This window comes from Haliotis asinina, chromosome 7 (assembly GCF_037392515.1).
Source record: "Haliotis asinina isolate JCU_RB_2024 chromosome 7, JCU_Hal_asi_v2, whole genome shotgun sequence".
Classification (NCBI taxonomy): Eukaryota; Metazoa; Mollusca; class Gastropoda; order Lepetellida; family Haliotidae; genus Haliotis; species Haliotis asinina.
The window spans coordinates 56,637,497-56,659,234 of record NC_090286.1 but is presented as its reverse complement, the minus strand read 5'-3'; the positions used below and the strand labels follow the sequence as shown (position 1 = coordinate 56,659,234).

The 21,738-nt window shown below is 39.1% G+C and overlaps 1 protein-coding gene across 2 annotated transcripts in view; it reads right to left on the bottom strand.

Annotated features, from left to right (window-relative positions):
- Window positions 1–1,248: 1,248 nt before the first annotated feature.
- Window positions 1,249–21,738, bottom strand: part of LOC137290822 (orexin receptor type 2-like) — a 40,218-nt gene continuing 19,728 nt past the window's right edge. The window contains exons 2-7 of one of the 2 annotated variants that reach the window (XM_067821964.1): window positions 9,978–10,356; window positions 8,080–8,203; window positions 7,774–7,898; window positions 6,839–6,922; window positions 4,994–5,021; window positions 1,249–3,122 (exon numbers count right to left, since the gene is read on the bottom strand). In XM_067821964.1, the coding sequence (XP_067678065.1) occupies window positions 3,047–3,122; window positions 4,994–5,021; window positions 6,839–6,922; window positions 7,774–7,898; window positions 8,080–8,203; window positions 9,978–10,356 (816 nt within the window). In that variant the 3' untranslated portion in view covers window positions 1,249–3,046. Of the gene's footprint in view, window positions 3,123–4,772; window positions 5,022–6,838; window positions 6,923–7,773; window positions 7,899–8,079; window positions 8,204–9,977; window positions 10,357–21,738 lie in introns of those variants that run through there. The other variant, XM_067821963.1, reaches the window with a different exon arrangement.

Below are 21,738 nucleotides of genomic sequence, written 5' to 3'. Positions count from 1 at the left end.
ACTCAGTACGAACCATTATCCCGTGTAGTGTTTTATCATGTTTGTATTGCCCGAATTCGGTGTTTACACAATGTCGCCATTCACTCAGGGATTCATATATTTGCTGATAGATGTTAGTTACACTTTTTAAGGCGTTCAATACTTAACACAGTTTCTCTGCCAAATGTTGTTTTCAGTAACAGGAAATTTCCGAAAGTCATTATGTCAACATTTGGGATAAAAGCAAACACTCAGTGCATGCGTTATTGCAGCCCTGGGGCTTCGCCTGGTGAAGTCCAGACATGTGAGAGAATCGATTGTGTCTACTGGAACACACCTTGATGGGTCTAAGGTTCCTTGTGCCAAGTGCCAATCCTCTTAAATTACACAAGAGTTTCCGTTTTCCGTCACATAACGGAGTGAATGGACTCGGCGTCTTGACACGGTGCAACCCTGTCGTATTTCTGGCTTCAAGATTGTTGTGCGCCACAATGTTCGGGAGGCGGACTTAAGCAATAATTAACCGTTGAAATTGACTCTGATGGTCATATCAGAGGCTAGATAGTGAAGAAACAAACCCCGAGGTCTCTGTCATATCCTTTCATATAGAAAATCATTTCTTTATGAAATAATCATGCTAGAAATAGATGCACATTATCTAAACATTCGTGACCTTTCAACAATATGACCATCACTTCTTTGAGGTAAATATACTAAGGTACATACAAATACATAAGGTAAAACTGATATATGAAACTGTGGAGTGATATCATGTACAACATCATTTTAAATATCGTCGAATCTTGTACATGTGCGACTAGGCTTACTTGAACACATTCATGACATGTCCAGAACTGATAAATGTAAGCATTGTAATCGTACCCTTTTTGTCATGTAAAATATTACAGAAATATTACGCATAATAGCTTGAACGTATAATTCGTATGTATATTTTTGTTGATCAGTCCGCATAAAATGTAGACGCTAGGCATAACTGTCTACACTGCCTATATCTGTCAGAATAGCATGGTGTGTCATCATCAAAACTCGTCAACCAAAACATACCCAATATAGGATTACATGTACATGTAAACAATATGACATGTATACTGAAACCTTCCAGTTATAACATATAGAGTGCAAACTAATATCAGGCGCCAATCATTTCTGTATCTCTAAAGCCACAATCACTAGAAGCCATGACAGAAAGTTGCCTTGGAATATGTTCATTCAGTCTCTGGCGCATAGGACATAAAACAGTATAAGACACAACTTTCATAAACAGTTTAATAAATGTATCGCACGGTTACATTGAAACAAGACTATCATATATCACTTAACGCATATATATCCAAGAAAATACATTTGAACAATAAAATAGCATGGATGTAATTGTTAATATGACACAATGCGTTTACAAAAGCTAGTAAACAGCAATGTGTTTCAGGCGGGCAAATGTAAACCCTCACCAAAGATACAAACACACAGAAAATATAATGCGTTTCCATTTCGTACATACCAACAAGTAAACGTGTTCTATGTACACATTTAAGATATTTAAACATGTCTCACAACTGGATTAATATCCACATATATGTACATATTTAGTTGGCCGTAAATGTCCTATTCAGCAGCCCGCAATTGCAGATATTGACCAATAACCGATGTACAAAAGCAAACCTTGCTGCCATTAGGCCACAATAATTTTTACTCATCATCAACATAAACAAACAGCAGTATCACCATATATATGCATACATACTGAAGCATGATCCTGTAATAGTTGGTGTTGGATGGGATATATACCCAACCCCTGTACAGTATTGCGATGTCAGTATTGTTTGAAGACGTCAGTCATTGAAAGTTCAGTATTTTAGTGCGACACAGATTACACAAATATATTGAAAACGAACCTGCAAATACTACCACTGCACATCAATGATTTGACCGCAATACCAGTGTACACTCAAAGGCAATCGACACATGCCTTCAGTATTCATATTTTCAGAAGCACAAGACACGCATACTCTTGACTATTTTCAGTTTTGTACATACGGGAATCTAATGTGGCGAACATTTCCTGACATTAAAATTCCTCAAAGCAATGTTTGTTACTACAGGTTGTACTCAATCCTCACCGTAGAGCGATATGTGTTAAGGATGCTAAAATGTGTACATTTCTAGGCGACAGGTGTCGTTTCTTTTGATTTTCCTAGTATGCAAAGTTCAAAGCTGATCACAGAGTAGAGTCTTACTATTCACGTAGCCTTTGTTTTAATGATCAATAAATGTATGAGGGCATGAGGGCATATGTTAACGGACTGATACCCTTTAATACTAATTTATGCAATATGTAGATGTTTTGGGGTTTTTATCATTACGTTTATCATAATCATTGCATGAGTGCGTCATTAGCCTAACACATGCGCGCACAGTCATAAAGCATATGTACAATAACTAAGAGTTGGCTGCAATATAATTATTCAAAATAGATGTAAAGATGCAGCAACGTAGCATCACATCACCAGGTGCAGCAAACTGTATTTCTAATATCGCCGACAATTTACAATCGTGCATTTCAGAAATATCTGCATTGTAGAGCTCTTCAATCCAAGAAAAGCCACTCTCACACATTGTCCTCACGACATCTACATAAACCACACCAGGTAGGAAATGGTAGAATGTAGTGACGTGATCGTATACCTGTGATCACACATCCAAGTTCATCCAAAGCCCCATGTGTTTAAGTCTTTTCCTTGTTGGTCAAACCGGCCGGTAATTCTAACCTTCAGAGAGACACAGGTACTTCCACATTATACCTATGACCGAACGTCAGTCGTACATATCAGTCAAAGTACAAACATGTACGTTAAGAAAATTGAGTTGCATCGGTCCTTTGAGAACGACAAACTGGATCGAAGATGGACCGTTATCAAGGTCTCCCATTACATTCGTAATCAGTGCACGTAATTGGTAACTTCCTGTTTATATCCTGTATTGTCAAAGTGACCGTTGGTTTGGCCCACTCGGTTCCATTCTGGTTGTCATATACTCCCGGCTGATGGTATCAGGCTTCTGTGACCGAAGTCTTTACACGACTCATATCTGATGAATCATACTCCCCGACTCTGTATCTTTGCCCGCTGAAAGTAATACATGGAGCTATCCAAAATGAAGGACAGACATTTCAAGCGCTAAAATACAAAAGTTTTGAGCAATCAGATCTGAAGACATATACCACACGGAATATACCTCAGTTTGACTTTTCCCCGAAGAAAGAGTCTGCCTTCTACTACATTGCAAAAAGGTCTACTATGATAATTGTATATTTAGAGTGTCACTTGCAACAACGAAAAAGTTATTTAGTATACTTATACAAACTTATGAAAATATCTCTATGAAATGAATTTCTGCCATAAATCACAATAAATAGCTTGTCAATCACAATCAAATATACGCTGATTGTACCAAAGAAACCTGTAGATTACATATATTAGACATGGCATGCTGTTTCTTACGACACATGCCAACATATAAAGACACATAACAAGACTTGGCCATGCCAGCAATAAACAAGAAGAGAAGACAGAAACTCCACAACAGGACACAGACGCATTTACAAGGAAGGGATGACATGAGCGGTATGGTGAGGGTGGTCTTACTTTCTTTCCAAATAAAACATTTCTTTCAATGCACCAACGATAATATGCCCACCACAGTACAGTGTACATTCAATTGGTGGGAAGTCTTTGATTGTGCTTGTCAAAGCCTTTTACTTTATCTTTGCAGTCATTGTCTTTAATTTAACATTGCCCTTCACACCAACCTAGATATTAACCGTAACCTCAATTCTAACCCCGACCTTACCATAACTCTACCTTGTTGCCTCGATGATCATCTTTGCATCTACAATAAGGATTGAATACTGATTTGAAGAATGTCCAAAGTTTCTCTGGTGTTTGGACATTTTATCATTTCCGTTAGGCCCACACGGAAGTATAGATTTCGTATTATAAACTCGACTGAGAACATAACCAATGGGCATTTGTCCTGACGATTGTTCATTGCACTTTTAAAGTGAACTAATACGGTATGACTGTGATAGACTAAACATAATGTGAGTGTAAGTACCACCAACTGATCGCCTTGACAGAGTATGAAGGAATGTACATACACGGAATACAGACACAGACTAAAACTTAAATGTAAAACAACTGAAAATTCCTTGGAATCCTTTATTCGAAATCGTCGTTCATATACATGTCATACTCGTTATCCAGTTATCCAGTTAAACAAAGGAAAACAATAAACATCAACAAAACAAACACAGCATCTTGAACATGCCCTGGAAAGGTGTTTGCACACAAAGAGCGGAAAGAAGAACTTTCTAAACGTCCTCTGGAAATAGCCAACGTTTCCAGTTAATAAGATGCCTTTATATTGTGAACACTGTCATATATACATATAAAACAATGGGAAAAATATCATATAAATAAAAGATTATTTCTAAGCAACTAAGGGCACTACTCTATCCATGTGTCTTAATTTGAGCTGTAGAAAATGACACGTTCAAGTGTTTTTGCTTACCTCAGGTGGAATCTAGTAGACAAAAAGTCTTTGATAATTTGAACAAACTACAGGCAGTCCATTGTGGAACTGCATGTGTATCGCATGTGGGCAATGGCATATTTATATCCCTAATATGTTTAATAAATACACATTTTTGGCAACATGGGAATATCACAGGCAGAAGGCTATGCATGATTTGTACTTGTCTGAACCATTTCTAGATGGGCCACGATCGACACCTGGTTGTTTAGTTACAGGGTCCCTAAGCTATTGGGATATATTAGTAGGAATTAATGTTTTCAGTAAGACAACTGAGACTGTTCCAGGGATAGTCATTATCATGCCGACTTGCACATACGAATTAGCCTGGCCCCGTATCCACTTCTGTTTCAGGAAGAGAGAGGTTACAATATTTATTTGAAACACACCGAAACTAGCTACGTACCTCTTTGAGGATAATGGTTCCAGTTCGTCTGAAAAAATATATTCATAATTTGATGTTTGTTGTATCATTTCATCACCAAATATCTTGCATCTATTTCTGATCTTGCAACGAAATTACAAAAAAAAAACTTAAGAGGCATATTTATTCACAGTAGTCAAATCACACGACTATCCAGGCCCGATTTGCCTTCATAGAATTAGAGTAAATCACAATGAATAATCAAATGGCATAGAGAGAGGGTCAGATAATGACATACAATTACAAGCATCACAAATCAGTGGACGGATTCCCATCTGATGAAAGATAATTAAGAAGAAATCGAATTTTCCTTAAATTCGGTCACAAACAACAGTTCCTTCAGTTACAAGACAGGGTAGAGGCTAACCGCATATAATGGCCTAGATGTGTGTGTATGCAAGTATGTGAGTATGTGAGTATGTTTCTTCATTGTGCGGATTCAATAACAACTAGGGCTATGCAGAAAAAATGATTGCATTGGTCCTATTATATGGTTTACTGAGGTCTAATATGAACCATTAAAGAGGGCTGGAATGATCTGACATGCATTTACGATATTCGTTCTGATGGCAGCGTCTTTACCATAAGTCCATGTTCTGTTGGATGTGATATTAACAGGTCAGAAGCTTTGGGATTTGGCAACATTTGTTCGTGCTTTTATGTAGAATATATCTGTGATCAATGTTGTGCATTATTTTTGTCCAAAAGCCTCTTTAAATATTTTAATGTCATCGAATTATTACCACCGGCCCCAGTCTAAGTAAACGGAAACGTAAACTCAAAATTATTCGTTACACTCCTCTACTGAGTTTACCCTAGTTGGAGGTTGCGTCAGGTAACCTTTGAGCGACCCTACGATCGTCCAATCAAACGCGAATGTATTTACCCAATCAGATATCGGCTACTGTTTAAGGTTTGGCGGGACAGTGATCCCTCAGCAAAGGAAAACATAAAACAAAGATATTTGATCTGCAGTATGTACGCTTAGGGCTTTCTGATGACATGGTCAGTATTAGCAAAGCTGACATCCTTGAATATTGACAAAAGCGCTGTTGACAGAGATGTACACTTTCGCGATTTAGTAAGCTGTGTTCTCATTGGTCAATCTGAAAGACTAGCGACACGACCTCCTACTAGACTCAGCAGAGAAGTGTAACGATTTAAACTGAGACTAATTTTATTTAGACTACCATCGGCCCATATACAATATTTTGTTACAGAATAATATTCTACACATGTGCTCATAAAGTTATTCAATCACATTTTGATTTCTGTCTAATATTGATACGAACCTTACGATGTCACCTTAAATCAAGTCTGTTTGATTTGTTCAGGAACCAAAGCTAAAATACATCAGGCGTATGGAATACTTGATACCGGAATGTAACTTGGAACATCGTTGTAAACGTCTACCCATACATCCTTTGGTAATGTCTTTGATATGTAAGTAGTATTTAATAAAAACCGGTAGCATCTTACGATCTTTGGTAAAATATGTATCGACTAAAGAAAACTATTGACAACGTGGAATTAAACAGTTTTTGAGAGAAATGTCATCTGCGCTTGTCATGTAACGTAAACCCCTAATGCACAGCATAATCTTATCACAAGTATTTCAATATCACATAAATACAATTAAAGTCAGCAGTGGTTATACATTTGGTTAAATGAGGTGATAAATCATCTTGAGACTTCCGTGAGTGAAGGTAAAATATTTCCAACACTATATTAGGAATGATTTTGTGATAACATGACATTCGCCGTCTCCGTTCAATAAAGATGGCAGCCAGAAGTTCCAGTCCACTTCCGGTCAAACGGTGGACTCACGATTAGTGTAAGAGCTTTTCCCTCTCCTTCCACATGATGGAAGCCAGCAAGCACATGCTGTGCGGAACTCTTTACGGAACTTCCCTGCAAAATAAACACCTACAGTATTACAAGTCCTTAACGTGACATATAAAGTGAGTGAGTAAACTGGGCATGGGAAAAAATCGACCTCTGTCATGACTACATTTTGTCTCTATGTCCAAAGAAAATCCGAAGTGACGCAGATCTGAAATCTTCACGATGGCATGGCTCGCAAACACTGGCACTCAATCGGAATTCAACAACCTAGCATCATACAGGTCCTTAGATCCATACATGTGTCCCTAGTTTCAAATGGGAGGCACGATTAGGATTACTGTACTTACGTTCATTAGTTTCGGCAATATACACAATATGCAGTTTCTAAACCGCTTCTGGTCAATGCCTAGTAACTATGAAAGCACGTTGTTATTTTAACAGTTATGATGTTATTATGAAGGTATTGCTGAATACCATGGTTCACATCTATTATTTCAGATTACAAGATATCTTTTCAATAAACGCATGCATTCAGTCTTGTCACTGACAGGTGCTACATACAAGACATGGCAGGGTTACCGTTCTCGAGAACACCTTGTGTTATCACTGATTTTCACTGTTCAATTCATTTATATCACCCCTATTTTGCATGTTAAACGTACAGGAATTGGTTTTGGATAATGCAGGCTGGATATCATCTGGTGGTGCTTACATTTTAAAGCGATCAGTCGCTATTCGTTAGTGATGATAGCTGGTGCTGTTCTCGCAATGCAATCGTTCGTGGAATCCACAATGATCTACATGAGATTTAGCTTTATAAGATATCCATATGAAATAACTAATCGAAGGCAAAACGACAACACAGAGCAAATCATTGTTTGATTACGATTATCGTTCGCTCAGTTAGTACCACTTACCGCTCATGAAGTTGTAGATGATAGGGTTAATGGCACTGTTGAAATAGACGAGCCAGTGTCCTGTCAGCGTCAGTATGGAGATAGTGGTGGCGCCTAGGTAATCATCCATGTTATGTATGGACATTCTGAAACAGAATAATGAAATCTAGTACAAGGATGCTGTGTAGCCATACGTGTACTAAGAACTGGACCGAATTGGCCATGGACAATCTATGTGTTACAATGGTACGTCCCAGCATTAATGTTCTTCTTTGAAAGTAAATCTGACTTGGGAAAAGTATAATTGGATTACAAGCAACGCTCAACCTGATTATATTCCAAGCGTACACAGGCAGGAAACACAGGATGAAAACAACGACCACTACAATCAACATCTTTGCTATGCGACGTCGGGCACGCACTTGCGACGCGACAGCGTTTTGGGAACCCTCTGAAACCAAGACGACAACTGTTACTAGCGATAAAGTTTCTTTATATAAAGATGCATGTTATTTGCACAGTGTCAGTTTACGAGTTACTAATGTTTCCATGATAAATCATAACACATCAGTGTTTACTGATTCTCACGAATCTGAATTAGTATAGCTATAGAACATACCTTTAAAAGATATGTGAAACCAAATAGCTTTCTGTGGAACATTTAAACTCCAAAAACCAAGTGTTGTGTTGCATGTTCAAATTATGACTGTCATTCTAATATGCTGCCCTGAAAGATGTTCTCCTCATAATTATCCCTGTTATTTATTTTGACATTGATTGACTCATTTAAATTCTGGAAAAATACACAATTTTCAACAAAAGCATTCAAAACTTCTTTTGCGACTTACGCTTATACTCTTCAAAGGTGTAACAATCTGACAAAGCTCAACATTCTTGTTTGCACTTTCAGGGTTTATACGCAAGGATTATAATTGAATGTTTAAATCGATGTCAACAAATCCTTTGAAGGCCACCTATAAAACTTCAAAGCATGTTTGCCTTTTTCCACAGCGATGATGACTCAGATGATGATTCGTTCAGAATGTAGCTTAACCCCAGGCAAAAAACCATCAAACAAGTATATGACGTCTCAAATAAGGTAATGACATTGTAAGAAGTCACATCAGTGAACACCGCTTTGTCTTTGAAGGACAATGGTATCCTCTGCTTACGCTATTAGAGTAGAGTAATACAAACACCCCAGGCATCTTACAAATGTCAGATACTGCTAAGCAAGCAGCATGTTCGACCCCACCAAGCGTAGACTTGTGACTGGTTGAGTCAAAGACTGTGTGTAAGAAAGATCGCCCAAGGTATTAACGCCTCTGAAGAAACCCACCTTATTTTGTGTTATGTTCGTCTTTAATTTGTCTTCGAAACAACTTTAGCGCAGACACATCTGTTGGTCTGTGCAGTAGTGTCTACTCGGTGGCATGTGAAGATAGCTCATTACATCGTTTACTTAAACAACTCCATTTTGATTGTGCATGTATTCGACTGTGAGAACTTGCACCAAGTGAGATCCGTGGAGGAACTCTGGTCTGTCTAGTGGGTACTTGGGGCTGTGTGAACAGTTGTTATAACAACATGTCAATCCTAAAAGACCCTAACTCAGATGAGCTAGATCCCTATCTCATTCACAGTGGTCTGAAGCTACACATTTCAATGAATATATATATTTCATGCTAATATCTGCTGATCGTGTGCTCCAACCCTAGATTTCCAGCATGTTTTTGGTCAGCTGAGAAAATTCTACCTGTATTCCATCAGATGTTCCCTAAAACTCTTACCATGTGAAGGCTTCTCTTATCAATGAAATGAAGAAATCATACGATGTGTACAAAATCTGCTTACAGGAACTAATTTCATGAAATATGCTACCTTCTTGCTCAACAAGACATACTATACACGTCTTGTTTAAGTATGCCAAGAATAGGGATTTCCCTCTGGATCGTCCAAACATGTCTGAAAGTCATTTGGTGTCCTCTAATTAATAGAGAGGTTCACATATTATACTCATTCGCCCTATCGTGATCTAATTATATCTCGATCCCTCAAAGATGAGGCAAATATTCTTATATTGTCATACCTCGTATGTTATGGTTTACTACGAATTTGTCTTCTTACACTACTGCTGTAATGTGAACTCTCAGTGACCTTGGCAAAGCATTGAAAAGCAGTTTACAGTTAAATTTATCATCTTCCCAACTAAGAACAGAGCTTACCGGTGAGCTGTCCAGCCTTCATGCTTGACCACAGACACAAGGCGATTTTAGCATATGTGTATCCCATTGCGATAATAGGGAGAATGTAAAAAGTTACAAACACAAATAGTTCGTAGTGAAAGGCAAATGTTTTCATTTCAGGTACGGGAGAACACGACGTAAGTAGCACTGTAAGGTTGCGGGGAATCATGGGGTCGTTATTCTCCGTCATGATGAACAGTCTGGGTATTGCCGCAAGTTGTGCGGTTAACCAGATGGAGATCAGCGCCATGATCACTCGTGTTTTCGTCTCCTTGAAAGACAAAGGATGGCAAATGGCAAACCACCGCTCTATAGAAATCGCCGTCAGGGTCAGGATGGAGACAATGACACACACGGTCTGAAAAAAAGAAACATTTTTCAATTTACATACCGAATAAATGAAAGAAATGTTATGCTCCAATTACTCATTGTTGGATAATTTGCATCAAATAATATTCGGATTTTACATGTGAATCTTGGCATTGGAGTGAGTGAATGGTTAAGTGAGTTTGAACAGTGTTTCAATTTACGGTGGATTGTAAGAGTCCTGTTGAAAGGAGGCCAGACCCAACAACAAAGTAGTCCTCAGTATATTCTGTATCAAGTTCGGTTTAAAGGGTAGGATGACCTTAAACATGTAGGTGTCTAGTTGATGACAGGACAATGCCTGAAACGAGCCGATCTTGATAGACATTAGAAAATGAGTATTTGGATTGTTTAGTGTGGCCTGTAATAACAGTTAAGTGTTCAATACGAACGCAAGTATGAGAATCGTGAAAGGACATTGCTGAGTATATGAACTATAATTCATAACGATATAACTTCCGACGAATGATCTGCACGAAGATCTGTTTAAACAAACGAAATACTCAGTGAAGGGTGGAGCGTCTTTTAGGTCATCAAAAGAGCATGTTTGATTCCGAACTTATTGTGACAAACATTGCCAATATGCACATTATCTTCCACTACATGTCACACCGTCGTACTGAAACAGACACTCACGTGTTATTTAGAGAGTAGAAACTAGATGTGATGTTTTTGGATTTACTCTGCACGTTTAAGATTGGCGAAAACCTGATCCAGTACGAACGTGATGGGGAGGATGTCAATCTGGCATCAGATGATACTAGACTGTAACTATATAGGGCGCTGTGATTCCAAGACCGCATGTTGCAAACTGCCCATTGACGTGTCACAGGGCAGTACTGCAGAGACAACATACTGGCGCATATCGGTCCACGTTTGTCCACGTGTCCACACGAGTGTTCAATAAGAGCACGCAGTGGACAACATGATCTAGAGCCACCAGGCCTTGCAATAGACTTCCATTCTAACTGAATGTTTGATCAGTCTTCAAAGTCTTTTAGCTCACCTAGCTGCAAGGTGGCTATGCTTGTCGTAAGAGGCGACTAACGGGATCGGGTGGTCAGGCTCGCTGACTTGGTTGACACATGTCATCGGTTCCCAGTTGCGCAGATCGATGCTCATGTTGTTGATTGCTGGATTGTATGGTCCAGACTCTATTATTTACAGACCGCCGTCATATAGCTGGAATATAACTAAACTCACTCACTCACTCACTTAGCTGCACCTTCAGAATACACGGACAGTATGTTCTGTTAATCGGATACTGCTGAACAATCGTCATCCACTAAATACCAGCACTCGATACGACTTTGTATCTATGTTGTCATACTGAGATTTCCTACCTTGTATGAAAGATATATGAACTGAGAAAAACACTGGCCATTGGCCATTAGTCATTGGAGAGCTCACATACTTCCTTGAGTCAGATAAGAATAAACAGTTTCAGCTGGGCCTGATGTTCAATTCAACACCAATGAACACGCGACATAGCCGTGCTATTGACTTTTATCTTTCTGATGTACAAATACCCCCACAACGCTAACGGTTTGTCACATCTGTATGTAACCTTTAAGTCCAAAATATTACTTGGGGCTGTTAATCAATACCCAGATCGATATGTTTTTTAATGAAATAGCGATAGGCTTTTAGAATAGCCTCGCAATGCATGTTCTACTCGTCAGAAGCTCAGTTTAATATTTCAGAGTCCGATACCACCGCGAGTCATTTATCTAATTCCGTGCTAACTACAGACTTTCCAATCACTTTTACTGAGACTATTGTCGGTTACAATGTTCCCCTCAACTGTTGTCAGTGATTTCATTTTCCCGTGACATGAGGCGAGAACGTGTCTAGGTTTCAATGCTGGAGCCTAGCACCGTGTATTGATTGTAGGCACGGCCGCCAAGTAGTTGACAGTCAATGACATGCTATATTACAATCCAATGACACACTATAACACAGGCAATTTCACCCAGCCCCCTAGCGATAGTCTCCTTTAGAACTAGATATAGGGAATCGTAAAACGTGAAAATGATTTTCGGTGTACCTGGGTGAAGGATGAAAAGGTGGTTATTTTTCTTGCTTGCACCGACGTGTTCACTGTGGTGTGGGAAGGATCTATTAATCATTCTTGCTGTACTTTGTTATACATCTGCAGCGTTTCTATGGGTCATTTATTACGGCATCTGTGAGTGGCCATATAGTTATGGTTATAACGAACTCAAATGACCCCTAATTTCAGGTTGGTGAAATGCTTTTTCGGTTGGTGCATTTCGCCTAAATTAGAAAGCAAGTGGTCGGGACCAAAATACAGTCAGTAATGTACTTCAGCTCGCTTGAAGAGTGTTCGTTAAAAACGCAGTTATTTTTTTCTTTATAAGGTAAACTAATAACATGAGCATGATTCTTTATTAATAACAAGACTGAATATCATTACTGTTAGCATACAGGAACTACATTTATAAAACAAAGCAAAGTACCCGTATAGGCATGAATCACATCATTCTCTCGAATCAAAAATACTCTGCGAAAACCGAAACGCAACCGTAGCCAGGAAATACCTGGCGAACTCATGTTGATACAAACACAAAATTAATAGCAAATGTAAATGTCTCTTGTTTGTATGCGTTGGTTGTTACTTGTGCACGTAGAAAATGTACCCCCAAAGGGTACCGAAAAGTGTTGGCAACGCTGTACAACAAACCAATCTGAAATGGCATTTCATGATGGGTTTTCACTTGTCTCGTATCAGAATTGGGAAAAGAGCAAACGTGCCACGTGATATCAGAAGTTAAACGCAATGGCAATGGCCATGTATTGCCGAGCACTTATGCCGAGCACTTATACCGCATTTGAACACTATTGTCATCAACTGATTAGTCAAATAGAACATAGAGGTCAAAACTACTTTGTAGCGGAATATAGTATCGGGGGAAAATGATGGATAGATGTTTCTGTTTCTTTCCAGAGTGTAAATCGGTTTCACCGAGACCCACATCGTCTAAATCAGCGTTACCTGCTGATGACAACAGCAATTCTCTCAAGGGTCTGACATCATATGATGCTGGTATCAAGTGTATTGACGATTAATAAATCTTGCGTCTGCTTTTCAAGCGTATTGTAAACAAAATCAAGAAATAGTGAAAACAAAAATACTCAAGACAAGATGATAAAAGTACAGGATTATATTACCACCCTAAGGCATTGTTGCATCTGTTTTACTTTTACATTAGTAATAAGTAATAGAAAGGCACGGTTTTAATGTCACACAGATGGGCGATGTAATCTGATTGTACCATCGCGTTAACCATGTTTTCACATCGGCCTGTAAGCCACTGTGGTTCACTTTCACAACAGGAACATCTCTTATAGTAGACATCGAGTGGTCTCACGCAAACGAAATGTTCTGTAGAAAACAATTTTGGATGACTACATATTAGTGCATTACAAGGTCGAGGAATGCCAACAGCATGTTATTACCTAGTTTCTGCTCCTTAAACACATGTTACCACAACACATGTTACCACAACACATGTTACCACAACACATGTTACCACTCATACTGAGTAGATTGCACTGAGCCGATACTCGCCAGAAGGGGAAGGGACTGCTACTGGGAACAAGACATATGCATGTATATGCATGATGATATGCATCAGCTGCACTCGAAACAGGTTCAAAGTACATACACGAACGGTTATATATTCCTATAAAAGTTGTGGAACAGACTATAACATGTTGTCGGTTGTACTCAATTCATTTCACTTGAGACGTAGCCAAAGAGTACCGCTGTTACTCCGTCCGAGAAATCATTTATATCTAACTGTGTCAAGCGGCCCTTCAACCTAGAAGCAACTTATTAATAAGTCCACTTGTCACATAAAGTAATTACCTTTTACCATTCCGCATCCAGGGACAGACAACTCTGTAATTAAGTCGATTCATCCTGGCTGCAGGCTTGCGTCAGTGCCAATGCCCGATTTATTGTGACTACGAGGGGGCAATCGGGAGCAGTCAAGTTCCAAAATGGAAACATTTTCTTGCGACGACGACCTAATATCTTCAGTTACATTATTTAGTGTCGTGTTGTCAATTATTGTGCACCTAGTCGGAAGGATTTGAACTTGAATGTTCCCCGAATGAACACCGATCTATATTACAGTAACCCTTTCTTAAATAACGCTTTCAGTTGGTAAGTCATAAAACATAAACGACTGCCCGATATGACACATTGAATCATTTATTTACTAGAAGTACCCGTGGCTTTCTCGGAGTTCATTCGTAAAGAAAATACAGTACAACTTCTACTCAATGGCTGTCTGAAGGTGACGACAGCTACATATATCCGCTCACACATTAACTTGCCAATATTTATGTAAATTATATTCTGTTCAAAGGCCCCGCAAAACAGGGAAACAGAGGAAAGACCCCATATAACAGCTTGACTTGAGTTACCTCAGTGATATGATAATCTCAGAAGGGCTGTGGTTCGGTATTTTCATTCAAGTGATGTTCAGAACAAAATACAATCAAACTGACATGCTGCACAACATTAGTCATGTATTTAGTGAAATACTGACACGTCTTGAGATATACTTTAATTCTTTCCTACAATATCTAATGTATTCAACCCCAGGTACAGAGATGGATTTTCGTCACATTGTGGACATTTTCAGATTCACGTTCCCTGGATGTGCAATAAAAAACGACTCGGGCATTTCATTTCGTCACGGATCTACCGACTTTAGAAATCGAAAATATCCGTAGCTGCAAATATCCGTATGACATTCTCGTCACGATATGGCTGAGATTGTGACGTAAAATATTAACTCACTCACTCACCGTATGACATTACGGATACTTATCAGTTAAAAAACATGTCTAATAATATGAACTAGTATTAATGTCCATGAAATGAAATAGCCTTTACATTTTCGAAATAGGTGGAATTTAGGTGGCGTTAAATCTGCAATGTTACAAGTGACTCAACTCACTACTTGAGCCGAATCAAGGTATGACGAAGATACTCACCTTCTGGGGCACACTTCTTGCATCATTCTATAAGGACTCAACTTTTTTACATTCGCTAATGATGCTCGGAAAGACGGGGTTGCGCTAAGGGAACCATCCATCCTTATTTCTGAGAGAGAGAAATAACTATTGATCTAACCCAATTAAGGGTTGTTGCCCTCGCCTCAAACATCAAACATTCACTTACAAGACGTTCTTTCTTTATAGAAAATGTGAATAGAGGCAAGAAGTTAGCTATTAATCAATGAAGGGCATGATTCTGCCAAGTCTTGTCTTTGCATGAACCCGTGGCAGTTACGAAACACTATATCACATAATCATCTGTGGAAATAGCATGGGAATGAAAGACATGTCATCTATATTTACACTCTGTAAATGTCCTTTCACAATACAAAGTCTCTCATTTACGCCTTCATAAATGCCCAATGATCTGAATTAAATGTTAACAACGGGTACTTCTCATTGTGACAACCTTTCATACAAGTCTTCCGTGTGGACCTGCTATTACCTCACATTGTAAAATGTACTTAATTTACTGTCAGAGTTAGTGAGTGTGGCTTTATGTCGCTTTTTAGCAATACGGTACGTAAGTCCCAGAACATTCAAAGTAAACTTTTCACGTACCAAGATTTTAAACGCAGTATATTTGTTATTTTAAATTTTGGCTAAATTGTCCCACAATCGCCAAAGCGGCTGAAGGGAGGCTGTAAATCCAGTTAGATAGCAAAAGTAATGTAACTTCCCATGGTCCCCATATCTGTGATAGTATATTAATTGTACTGTCCATTGTGGACAGGTTTTGTTCTTCGAAATGTTTATATTTTGTTAAATGAATTGTTCCCGTCACAATTACGGCAGCAATATTGCCTATTTGACGGTGAATATAAGGGACACCGGAAGTAGACTTCACGCATTATACCCATGTGGAGCGTGACCCCGATTTTCACCGTGACGAGCGGACTATTAACAATTCTCCTACACTTACCACCCCTTCACTGTTAGGATAAGCGAATAAAAGCTTATCGTAATGTGGTATTTTTCAAACAAGGCTATCTGCTCCACAAATATTTTCTAATTCCAGATTTCTCAATTATCAAACGTGTTAATATAATTTTTTTGTTATCTAACACAATTTTAGATAAGTAAGTTATTTAACTGTCAAAATATCCTCATCTTCCTCGAATAATTTGATTAAGGGACGCGCACTGCACCAAATTCATGGCTAAATACTGCATGGTGTTTTGCATCAATGTCCAAATGTTTTCGGGCAGTTTATAGTGGCTACTCCAAGCTTCAGACAGTCTTTACACATCGGTCGATTTGTGGATAGGAACCGTTCAAATGAACATCACATATTTGATTTGTTCTTTGCTTCACCACTTGAAGAAAACGTTGCTATTACGCGGAGACTAGATTTGACCGTCCTTTGACAGTTTTAATTATGTGTACGAAAGAAGAGCTGCAAGCTAATTCAATGCTTGATTTGAAATGGTAATTAGTGCATCAGTACCGTCACGCTCATTTTGTCAAAATACTACATTAAAAACTAATACTTTTATTTTTATACATGAGATTCTACTTAGAATGTTTGAATCCATTGATATAGATAGGTTTGGTTGGTCAGCGGAACTAATGTGATGGTAAAACGTTGCGTAGGCAAGGCTAAGACAAATTAAATAACGAAAAATAGAAAAGTGAATTTAGAAGTTGCTGTTAACCTTCGTTATTACAGTTAAAACGGAGTTAAACGTCATGTGCATGTGTGGCTGCTTGTACTAGCCCAGACTAGCTCTCTGTGATACCATGCCGCAGTTAAGCACGAATACCCCACTCAGACACATTAAACTGACTCCGAGCCGACCAGTCCTTGTTGCATCCAAAATGTTGTGTGGCAGGCAGGGACCAATAAGTACCATATTTTAACGTCTTTTAGTATGACGGGGCCGGGCATCGTATCCGCGACCCTCCGCTCTCAGCTCGGACGCTCTAACCTATACACCAATGAGGCGATCCTCCCTTAGTAAAGTCACAATAATAAAGTGTGCCAGAGTCGCAGATTGAGACTGAATGTGAATATGGACAGTCATCACTGACGACCACGGCTCTTTAAGAAGAACAGAGATTAATAAAATCATAGACTAGGAATAAAAGCAGAGACACAACATGCTCCATCCATTCCGTCTTTAGGAGTTCACTTGAAGCTCTTTTTATTTTGCATCCTCATGGTGTCAGAGACAAGGATGAACCTGGATGCAAGACCTTAGTGACCTCTCGGATATTTGGAAATCCACATATGTTGTTGACTTCACATTGAAAAAAACTAAAAAATGGCATATATCTACAATCGGTTAGACGAAGATGTAATTCAACAGATCAGCTGCATCTTGATTATTTTCACAGTCACTAATACTGTTTACCATAGGCTATGCTCACGCTACCTCGTGCATGCCCTGTGTTACTATGCATGTTCTGAAATGTATGTTAAGTAAACGATTTTCCATGTTGCTCAAACATTTTACTAATTTGTTTCAATTTGTACCGACTCTGCGTGGAGACAAGTATGTGTTGAAGATATACTTGGCTGCAACCCAAGAACTGCGGGGAACATAACACATTGATGGCATATACAACCTCGTCACAATTACAGCAGCAGTCTACACCTTATTGCATGCGTGTCGGGAAGACGTAAGATCGACAGTAGTAGCAGTAGCACTGGGTAACACAAGTCCTAATGCTCAGCTTTTCGTAAACACACAGAGCCTGTAGCCTGTGAAAGCATTCACCCGAAAATCATTCCTTTATAAGCGTGCCAAGTCGTGTAATATGTGTACTTTCATGACCCACAGCAGTAATTACTCCCATCCTCTGTGAATACGACGACAAGGTTTATTTTGGATTTCAGTAAAAAGTGTTGGTAACTAATTAAATGATGCCATCGCTGACGAATCTGGACCGTTTTGTGGGCAAACTGTTGAATAATAGAATCTTCCCTTAAACTCTGAACGTATGAAAACGGTAACTTTCAATCGTTGAATGCCTGGGTTCGTCAGCTGGTGCCTTTCACAACATTGTTACACAGTTCAAGCGTCTTCTCGTTTGACCGTACAACGAATTTCTCAAGGTTCCATTGGCAGAATGTAGCAATAACATCATTTTGCACTATTTAAAACTCAACGGCTGATAATCTGAGAAAGTGCATTTTGTTTTAGGTTCTTTTGATAAACGTCTGAAAACGTTCCTAGAATAAACAGTGCCATGACTGTTTAAAGTTCTTGGGTACAGATTCATTGCAAAAGTGAGTAAAATCAAACACACACATGTCATCAGCGTAATTACGGTAACAGTCCAGAAACGTTGTCCGTAAAATCTCTAATTATGTTTCCTACTCAGTAATATCATATCCGCATCACATTTTTATTTATCTGATTTAATCGAGGAAGCAAACATGTTGACACAATTATCACGCATAACAAATGGCATGGGTGTAACATATAATACTCAGCCGTCCAGAAAACAGCTGTCACTACCCATGCAGATATACCAGTGGTTCGACATATCCGGACTGTGCCACTTCCGGACTGAAATTGCTCCTCGAAAGTACACAAGAGATAGGGAACGTAGCAGCGACGTTTTAACTATTCGCACGAAGTTGGATTTGAAAATGTGGACATGATTCTTTTTACTTCGACACTGGCATATTTGACGGTTTTGTGTCATTTACTCAGTAAAGACAGCCTTGATTAGATTCATATATAATCAAATTTGGGACATTTACTATTTCAACCACACACAGAATAAATGACATTTACCACACCAGCACATAAACAAACGGACAACGGTCTTAGTTCATTTGCATTAAACCTGCTCTTTGTACTTCTAGACACATTACTTCAGGTAAGTAGCGCATTATTCCTCAAACCTCTCTGTCACATCTTGATGCATTTTCACAAGTTCTATTCCCTGACACATCCCTGGGGTTGCTGGAAAATAATATCGTATATATGCGCTTCCATCCTTGGAGATTACTACGATTGAGTCCATTGAGCATATTCAGCACTTTGGCAGTAAATCGCCATATGTATGTATATTGGGGATCATTCTCTTTATTTACAGACAAAAACTGATCAGGTAATTCTATCAGATGTAACATGACTGAATAATGTCTGTTTGTTGAACGCTCGACGTAACAATAGCCCAGTGAAGTGTCGTAGGCGTGTTGGTCATCAAGTAAGGATTCAGTCCTGACCCACTATGACACGTTGTTGACCAAGTCACTCTGCGCACCCTGTACACTCGATCCATTTTGTGGCGTCTTAGTCAACTAGGTCCTCATCTCAAGCGGAATCCCTCAGCGTTTGGTAAAACCTTCGTAAACCTTTAGTAAATTATACCGCAGACACATGTTGAAGACATGAACATTTTGGACGCAGTAGTTGCCAATGTCTCCGTCTCATCCATTTAGCCATAAAGGGACTTTGGAGGTGGTTCTGCAACCATTATTTAGAGGAATGGGACGTTATGACCACATGCTCATATCAATGATTAACATAAGCTATGTACCGTGAAAGATCCAGAGATACGTGTCTTCACTTAGGTCTAATTTGTTTGAGGGTTTCCTGCAGTTGATGTATGAGGCCGTTTAAAACCACTGTTTGGAAACACAGATTGCGAATGTGGTACTCGTTAAGTTGGAGAAACGTTTCTAAAAAAATAAGCTCCAAATAGCTATATGCATCTTGTAAACCATTTAACATTAATTTGAATTTTGAACACCAGCATGGGTATGACGCATGGGCCATATGCTCCTCCAGGGATGTCTTGCACATCACGCACTAATCATCAACAACGGTCGAACGGTTGATTGGCAAAGAGGCATAAAATGTACATGATTGAAACGACAACCTGTCTGATGCAAGTAGCTGTCGATACTGTCTCTACAGCAGCGGTACTGACAGTTGCCTATTCCAGACAACAATTTTCCAGACAACATTGAACCCATGATGATCTGCAACACATTTGCAATAATGTGGAGCTGTAGTAATAAATCTTTGAAGGGCATTTAGAAGTGAAATACATAAGAATGAAGATTTTTATGGATGTCAACTTCTTTATTATAAGAACACAACGTTTCGGAGTGAAGGAGTAAGCATTAACTCAGAAACGTGGTGTTCTCATAATAAAGACGTTGATATCCATAAAAATCTTCATTCTTCTGTAGTAAAACAAATACAACTTCGTGAGACTCATACGTGTGCTGACAACATCTAAGAAAGTTATGTTGTTAAGTCAATCACCGTATTCAATCAGACCATAGATATGATAAATCCGTTTCTCCGTCGCGGAAAAAGGTCCGTGTTATTAACACAGTTCTGATACATCAGAATGTTTACAGAAACGTTGCCGGCATATTGGTCGCCATGTTGGCAGTCGTTGTTGGTTGTTTTTCTTCAAGAAAACCGGAATACCAAAGAACAAACTGGAATCGCTGGAAGTAATATCCGTTTACTTGTGGTGAAATTATCCGGATTCGTGCTGGGGGCGAGAATTAGTTGGCGACAATTTGTAAATGCTCGACACGCGAAGTTGAAGGCCCTCCTAAATCCTGGCCTGAGGCGACAGAGGACATGAGAAATACAGGAATGCTATGACACTAATGGAATTGACTCTACTCGTCTTTGACATGCATGCTGCATCTTTATAATATGGTCGGTGGGTAGAAGGGCGTTCCAATTATATTGATTAGTAAATACAAATACTGTTGGGACTAAATGGATGATAACGTATATATTCATAATGCATAGTATCCAGTATGTCAGTTGATTATCAGTAAACATGTACTCCATGACACGGATTGCTACTACGTACGTGCATGAGTGTGTGTGTGTGTGTGTGTGTGTGTGGTTTTATGTGTGTTTATTTGTTTGTTTCTGTTTTGTCTTCGTATGTGTGTTGGGGGGGGGGGGGGGGGTTGGTGTGTGCTGGTGTTAGTGTGAGCGTGTATGTGTGTTGATGTGTATTTCAGACACTTGGTCCGGTTTGTTGAATGACTGGAGCCTCCCTCAATTTCCTCACTGGCCAGCCGAAAATGGCATGTACCATCTCTTAACATTTTCGGATTGTGCTGTCAGAGGATCGTACCGACCATCAACAGTTCAAACAGAGGCAACATCAAGCTTCTCTACAACACAGCAATGCCTGAAAGGATTTTGCCAGATGAATGTGTGTCAGTGTGACCGAAATGCCCTTCTGAAAAGACCCATTAACACATGTTGATGTAAAACACCAAGACAACATCCAATTACAAAAAACATTTGTTTGTATCTACATATAACACAGAGACAAA